Source organism: Anarrhichthys ocellatus, unplaced genomic scaffold (genome assembly GCF_004355925.1).
Source record: "Anarrhichthys ocellatus isolate YVR2014 unplaced genomic scaffold, GSC_Weel_1.0 scaffold84, whole genome shotgun sequence".
NCBI classification, from domain to species: Eukaryota; Metazoa; Chordata; class Actinopteri; order Perciformes; family Anarhichadidae; genus Anarrhichthys; species Anarrhichthys ocellatus.
In genome coordinates, this window is record NW_022280114.1 from 1,636,383 (window position 1) to 1,644,623 (window position 8,241).

At 41.3% G+C, this 8,241-nt stretch overlaps 1 protein-coding gene across 3 annotated transcripts in view; it reads right to left on the minus strand.

Moving 5' to 3' along the window:
* The window catches only part of fhl3b (four and a half LIM domains 3b), a 17,130-nt gene that overhangs the window by 1,338 nt on the left and 7,551 nt on the right, over positions 1-8,241 (minus strand). The window contains exons 2-5 of one of the 3 annotated variants that reach the window (XM_031874747.1): positions 5,635-5,799; positions 2,798-2,972; positions 1,709-1,878; positions 618-804 (exon numbers count right to left, since the gene is read on the minus strand). In XM_031874747.1, coding sequence (XP_031730607.1) covers positions 618-804; positions 1,709-1,878; positions 2,798-2,972; positions 5,635-5,790 — 688 coding nt within the window. In that variant the 5' untranslated portion in view covers positions 5,791-5,799. Of the gene's footprint in view, positions 1-617; positions 805-1,708; positions 1,879-2,797; positions 2,973-5,634; positions 8,215-8,241 lie in introns of those variants that run through there. The other 2 variants (XM_031874745.1, XM_031874744.1) reach the window with 2 other exon arrangements.

Consider the following 8,241-nt stretch of genomic DNA (forward strand, 5'->3'; position numbering starts at 1 on the left):
TGTGTGTGTGTGTGTGTGTGTGTGTGTGTGTGTGTGTGTGTGTGTGTACAGTTTGCTCGTGATTAGAACATCAAGTTTTTGTTCGTAGGAAAATTAGACAATCCTGGTTTAAAAACCGGTTCAGTCACAGGTTTGTTTTCAGAAAGCCTGTCGACACACAAGCGGCTTTAAAGCCTCTATGGAGCCTCATAGTGAGTTTCAGCTCGTTGTTCAGCTATGAAATCAAACTGTCTTCATACACATAAAAGATTCACAGGACACATGTAATACAGTATCAGAACTGTATTCATTTACTGCTAATAACAAAAAAACATTTTCTACAATGAAAGCTTGACGGCGTGGCTTTTATTGTGAAGTCCTTTCTTATTGAAATATGAGGAAACATGCAAATCACAAACTACAGATCAGAGTCAATGTTTACAACCTGACTAACCTTACTGCCCACACCTGTTTGTCAAAGATAATTGTGTTGACATTGTATTGACGGTAGACAGCTGAGACAGACAGGAAGGAGAAAATGGAAGATGATAAGCAGCCCCGGACAGAATTGAAACAGGGATATTGTGCCGCAAACCAACAGAAAACAAAAACCCGTGGGTCCTCTACTTTCCACTGACCTGTGATGGCTGTATTGCACCCGGCACACTTTTTGGCATACAGGCTGCTGAAACACTTGACACAGTACGGACTCTCCCCCTGCGAGGTAAAAGGTTGGCCAGCCAGCGGAGCCTTGCAGCCCGTGCAGAGAAAACACTCTTTGTGCCACACCTCGTCCTTGTAGGTCACGCCTCCTTTAGTCAGAGCCTGCAGAGCACAAACTGTATCAGTAAAACGTGACAATTTAAACGTCTTTTAGTGATACATTTTGGCATGAAGTTGTTACTGATGCGACGTCTCTGATGGGGCTCTTTTACTTTTACTGTTCATGCTTACTACTCAGTTCTTCTTGTTCATTTTAACACAATCTAACACCTGAATGTTTAAAACATGTTCACTTTTATCAACTCAGAATTAGTTCAAATGAAATGGAACATTTGAAAATAAAACCACACATGGCCAGTATTCCCTGACATATTATGGTGTGCACTGCCAGCTAAAATATTGTAAAAGAGCTCACATACCCTTTAAAAGTAAAAAGAAATTAAATCAAAAATGTAATTATGTCTGATTTATAATGTCTAATCAATACAACTCTGTCCTCAGATTTTTCTGAGTTGCTTTTTCTTTTAAGTCATTCACTTTTATCATCATTCACTTGATCAATTTATGTTTTTCTATATTATGGCATCTTGACCTGTCCTTTCACATTTCTTTATCTTATTTTGAATTTTTTTTATAACAATTTTTTTTCTCACTGTTTTTGCCAAAATCCAAAGACAAAAGGAAGAAAGACAAAAATCAGTAGTGAATGATGACTTTTAACCACTCGTTGATATAGTGCTGAAAGGATCAGTTGACTGTTCAATTAGTCGATCGACATAATTGATTGTAAAAGTCATTTAGTGACTAAACAGTCTCTGGTTCTGGTTGCTGCTTCTCTGGGATTTATAGCATTTAAAATGGAATATCTGTATCTGTATCTTTGAACTGATACACAAGACATTTGAAGATGTCACCGTGGGCTCTGGGAAACAGCGGCGGATGGATTTTATCGACTAAATGATGAATTGGAAATGTTCTCTACAGATGAATCAAGATCCTGGTTCACCTTTTTGCAGTGGCTGCACTGAGGAGCAACCCTGCCCTCGTAGCACGGCACACAGTAGTAGTTGTTGTCGTCCGGGATGAAGGCTGCGGCACCCATCGGCTTCTCGCAGCCGTGACACACAAAACAGTCCTCGTGCCACGTGGAGCCGCCGTACTCCAACATCTTTGATCCTGTCAGGGGGGGGGGGGGGAAGGCACGGATGAGAATATGAACTGAGATGTCTGTCATTGTTCGTTGTGTTCCCTGACATTTGCAACCTTGCGTGTCATTTGAAACATTCCTCTGATCTCTGCCCTACTGTGCTGTAACTAATGAGCAGGAATGACGTCTGATGGCGTTTCACATGGCGAAACACTGAGAAGACCAAAAGTGATGATTCAGTGTGACGGCTAAACCTGTTTTTACACAGCCCTCCTGCTCCGTAGAATTCCTTCAGCTTACCTTGCATCAAAACAATTTGACAAGCTGTGACAAAGCAACGATCTCGCTGGCTTTTTATTTATTTTACAGTTTTAACCATTTCGTATCTGGCTGTTTTCTTTACTAAGAAACACTTCACTGCGGACGTTTAAAAAAAGGTTGGGGAGCGGTCATGCCTCTGAGCTCCTTTCATCATTGGCCCTGTTCTATGACTCAAGGGACCTGAACTGCAGACCAAATGCATGACGGCGTTTTGAACTTGAACTTGGCCTGAGCTTTGAAAGGCATTCCAGGCTGAGCGGAAACTGAAGAAAAAGACTGCTCGGCTCAGAAAAGAACTGGTGAGTTATGAGATCCCACACTACCCACAGGCCCGGGTCATTTTAAGTCATCCGACACCACTGCTGCACTCGTGTCGTCGCAGCGGCCGGAGCCGAAAAAAACCCTGCTGGGAGATATTTTCAGTAGAGCAAGGCAAACAATCATCCTGTCACATCTAAGCTGTCACACCCCGGAACACAAAACCTCATTAGCCTGTTTATCCATACAGAGACGGGGTGTGAACTTTTGAACTATTTGAGCGATTACTCAATGATCTGCCCCAGGGGAGGTTTGCGAACTTGGTGCTGGAGGAATGAAAGTGATGCAGCCGGTCTTTGTCGTCCCTACCTGGCATGACCGTCTTGTCGCAGGACACGCACTTGGAGGAATACTCGCTGCAGTAGCAGTCGCTGCACACCAGCGCGTCCTCCTGGCTGGTGAAGGGCTCGTCCGCCAGAGAGCGGTCGCAGCGGAAACAGCGGAAACAGTGCGCGTGGTAATGTCTGTTCTCATAGAAGAGCTCCTGGAGGAAGAGGAGGTGAAGGATGTAAATGACTCTGATCATGCACAATGTAATCATGTTAACTTGCCCTTATGTTTGAACATGCTGAATCCTGAACAATGTGACCTCTGACTGAATGAATCCTGTCTAAACTAAGGCATTGTTGTTCACCTGGATGTCATCAGAAGATGATCAGAAGACTAATGGACACTTTGTCCTTTGAACAAAGACTGAAAGAAGCAACCAGAGGGGGATGACCAAGGGACAGAGAGAGAGAACAGCTTCCCATCGGGGTGAAACTTTCACACTCGCCCCTTTACATTTTGGTACAAAGTTGTTACTGATGTGAAAGTCTCTGATGGCTCTTTGTGATCAGTATAAATGGGAGGTACTCTGTTCATGCTATACTCCGTTCTTCTTGTTCATCTTAACACATTTAACCATAATCTAACACCTGGATGTTTAAAACATGTTCAATTTGATCAACTCAGAATAAGTTTATATGAATAATTAGCTGAAAATAAAACCACACATGGCCAGTACTCCCTGACATATTATGGTGTGGACTGCCAGCAAAAATATCAAAGAGCTCACATACCCTTCATAAAGTTAATGAAATATGTAATTATATTAATATTAATAATTAATATTAATAATGAGGGGGTGAACAAGCCGAGGTGCAAAGAGAGAGAACAGCTTCCCATCGGGGTAAAACCGTCACCCTGACCCATTTAAATATTTACAAATTTAAAGTGAGACTTTATAGCATTTTAAAGACAAAATAACACAATTGTCCTAAAATTCATAAGTAATTAAATATATCCTCGCTTAATCAAATATACCATAAGGTGTTGTGGCTACTGTGGTAGTTGGTCTGGTATGATTAGTAGTTCATGGTGGCTGATGTTAGTAAATGGGCACTGTCAGTTTCACATACTTCCTGTTGCCATAAATTGTCATCAAATGTGTGTTAATCCGCACCAGAAAATAGCCCCCCCCCCCATCTACTAATCTATGCTTACAACTACAGTGCCCAGCAGTTCACGGACAGCCCTTAGCATTTATAAAAAAGTAAGTTTATTAATGACTAATTTCGAAAGGTTTGTATCTTCAGTAGGAATTAATGTGCACAGACAGGACAGAGAAGTCAGATATTGATATAATATTGCGTTTTTGGTCCTCCTTATAGGATTTGTTGATGATAAGACAAACGGCTTAATCCTTTAACAAACATTCAATCATTTTACCCTAAACTGTAAGTTAATAAAAACACCTGATATGTTCTTGTTGCTCACAAGGAGATTCTCTATTCGCTGCTCCCCCATCCGCTTGGAGGTCAGAGGTCACGGTTGACCACAGGACTCAGTTCCCTGTATCTTGGATGCTTACCGACATGAGAGCCTCAGTCAACCCGAATGGTTCCTACTTTCCACGACATCCCGCCGTCCTCCAAACAGTGGAGTTGAGCATGAGAGAAGTATTTTTTTTTTTTTACTTCAAAAAATCTGGATAAGCCACTTTTTGTGTCTTTGTGTTTTTCTTCCAACAGCTGCTTTGTGTTCCAGTTCATCTGCAGTTCAGGCGAGCTCTGTGATAAATGGCCTCATTGAACGGTGGGTGAAAAACTTATTTTTGAGGCATGGAGTTTCACAGTAATAGAAACGACTTAACGCAGAGGAGCGGAGAAGGAAGAAATATGACTGTTGTTATGTCTTGTGCAAAGGGAGGGACGGCCAAAGCAAGCAGCGGCGTAATTTACTGCAGCTCCTTCACAGGGAGTCCATAATACACAGCACACCGGTGGCCTCATGGCGTCTGTGGGTGCTTTCTTCAGGACAGTGTTTCCAATTTTCACTAACTACGGTTTTTACCGAACTTAAAGGGACAATTTGCCGAGTTTTCTAACAACGCCAGCTGGTTTGCTAAAGAAGTTAGAAAATGTATCATAATGCAGTCAGACAGTTACAACGTAAGCAGTGGAAGAAGTACTCAGCATTCAAAGTGTTATTATTATTTAAATGTACTCAAAGTATCAAAAAACTAAAGTAGTTGTTGAGGCAGTACGGTCCCAGATAATGTCATGATATTCTTAAATATAATTTGATCGTTATTAGTGATGCATTATACTCTAGCGGCATTTCAGTGGTGTAGCTGGTGGAGTTAACGTGAACTATTTCATATACTCTTCTGGAGTTATCTTATAAGCAATACGTGATATTGATGACAGAGCTGAAACGATTACTTGATCAACAGAAAATGAATTCACAACTATTTTGATGGTGGATTTATCATCATTTTTCAGTGAAATGGCAACTCTCCAGTTTCAGCTGAGGATTTGTTGCTTTTCTCTGTTTGAAGGCATTTTAAAATTAAAATCTTTGGGTTTTGGACTTGAACAAAAGAAGACATTTGAAGACATCACCTTGGACTTTGGGAAACTGTGTTGGTCATTCTTCACTATTATAGAAGTTTAACAGACCAAATGATTAATCAATTAATTAATACAATAATTGTTCAATCTAAATCTCAATCAGTAGCTACAAGTTTCAAATAAGTGTGTAAAAAGTACAATATTTCCCTCTGAACTGTGGTGGAGTAGAAGTAGAAAGTAGAAGCAAAAAAACTTCATGATTGTACTTAAGTACAGCAGTTGAGTACATGTACTTGTACAAGTAGAGCTTACCTTGGCATTGTGGCCGATGATTTCTTTGCATTCCTGGCAGGTGTTGGCGTACAAGCGGTCGTAGCAGGGGATGCAGTGAGGGTTGTCCTCCACCTGGATGTATTTGCGTCCGCACAGGGACTCGTTGCAGTTCTTGCAGTCGAACCGTTCACTCATGATGTCTTTCTTCTGGCGGAGAGAATTCACAGGCACAGTTTTTAGCATTCGCTATCAGCGGGAAGACAGCGCAGGAAGGAGGAGTAAAGATGATTAAGATGGAGAGAGAGAGAGAAAGCAGGAAGAAGGGAGGCAGACAGTCTTTGGATATACAGCTGGGAAATAAAGACCAAGAGCCATGTCAAAAAGTGGGAGTAAAATAAACAAACATTTTAGAGCACTATAGAGAGTGCTTAAAGACACTCAACCCTCAAGTTAAAAAGATGATAGAACTAACAACACACTAAAGGCAAAGTGTAGTACAGGACACTAAAAGCAACGTACAATAAAAAGGAGAGTTTTGAGTCTTGATCATAAACAATTATGGATGTACTGAAGTTAATAATGCTGTGGCAGTAGTCGAGTCTGGAAGGGATGAAAAAAACTTTCTGGGAGGGGTGGAATAAAACCATATGTTTGAAGTGTAAAAAAGCTTTCTTGGTTAATGAGATTCGCATGGTGGTCAAAAAGAGAGTCTGCTTTCGAAAATCAGTTAAATGCGAGAGTTGGCCTGCATCCACAGTTACATTTTGGCAGCGCAGTTGGTCAGGGTAGAGTGAGTTGCAGTGATTGTGTATTTAGTGGAGATGTGGAGTTTGGACATCATCGGCACAGCAGTGGAAGTGGAGACCATGAAGACGGATGGTGTTAACAAAGGGGAGCATTGTAGGGCAATGAACGGTGGAGGACCAGGCATTGAACCCTGGGGGACGCCGGAGGCGGATGTTTTGGATATCTGTTCATTGATATGCTATATGTACCCATCTTCCTACTTTGTTAAAGTAGGAAGGGGATATAGTAGGGAGGTCGTAAAGTTTTTGAGAAAGAATGTTGATGATGGTGAGAAAAGCAGCAGCGGGGGTTGCGGAGGATGAAAACATTGAGATGACTAGAGCCTGAGAGGAGGAGGTTGTCGGTGACTTTAACAACATGGTGAATACGAATTAGATGAACCTTCAACATGCAAAAAATGTATGGTTTATCAAAAGACATCATACTGCAGTTAACAGGTAAGTATTGTTAAAACATGTTTCACATCTGAAAAACATTTCCTGCAAGCAGAGAAAGGGTTGAATGAACACTAACTCAGATTTGATTTAATGTAAATCAGGCCTGTATATAACCCCTTCTCCGGTTTCATCATTACTCTCTAATAAGTGAAAGGTTGTGAGGCTCTGGCTCTTCCTCCCCCCCATTCTTGCACGAAACCCCCAGCGGCGGTTTGGCATCGAGAAAGAACAACTAAACAATATTAATTGTTGGGAGCTGAATTGAAGCAGCGCTCTCTATTTCAAAGGCTCTCTCGAGGGCTTTTTCATCTTTGTTTGGCCTAAAGGGCATACCACTCGTTCATCAAGTTACTCCCTTTACTAACTCATTTTACTCTACTCCTTTTGTCCACAACTCTCTCTCAAAAGCAGATAACAAACTTGTAGATGTTTTATTGCCGCAACTTTAGCTTTCTGTTATGTCCAAACTAATTTTTGTGATTGGAAATAGGGTTGATTGCCAAAATTGAAGTCCAATTGAACTCCAAATATGTGTGTTTTCATCATATTGACCCTGAATATGCTGCATAAAATTTTTACAGACATGCTTTTAAACAGATTTTAAGATAAACGTAACTCAAAGGAGGGAGATGCTTTTGGTTGTTTTTGCTGAAGAAATAAGAAAGAGAAAATACAGGGTCCAAAATGACGACACTCAGCAATGTTTTATCATAATTTCAGGGTCAAAAGATGTTGATGGGTCTAGTTTAGTTACATTTGTAAAGTTTGTCTACTATATTTTGAAGTGTAGCTAAGCCCTGCATCACACTGATATATAGTCATTAATGTACTCGGTTGTCTGGAGCCTCTTAAAAACAAGATGATGCATCTGAAGTATAGCCTCCTTATACTTAATTCAAATAAATGACTTGATCTGGAGCTCTTGGGGCAGAGGAAGGACAGGTGGAAATAAGGCTGGGCACACTGACAATAGCACCATCCCACCATTATTACTGAACACAGCGAGGCATTAGCAGGGTATGTGACCCCCATGTTCTGCAGCAGCGAGGGGAAATGAGCGAGGAAATGAAGTGTGGGAGGTTAAAATACCCTCCTGTGGAACAGTTGAGTCCGCATGGCTCAGAAAAGATATATACAGTGTGGATGAAGATTATGGATAAGGAGAGATCTCTTTGGGTATATGTTCATGCTCAGGATCACAGCGTCTGGAACATTTACAAAGGCAGACACTTAAATATTTCACTTGGAAACGGTAATTGTTTATAATTTTCTCCCCCCCCTATTTTGGTCACGTTTGACGTGTTTTTATAGTGTCAGAAAATGGGAGGTGGGTTCAACAAAGTGCAGCCGAGAAACCGTGTGGCTTTGAAATCTCCCTGAGGGATCGAGGAATGAGCCCCCC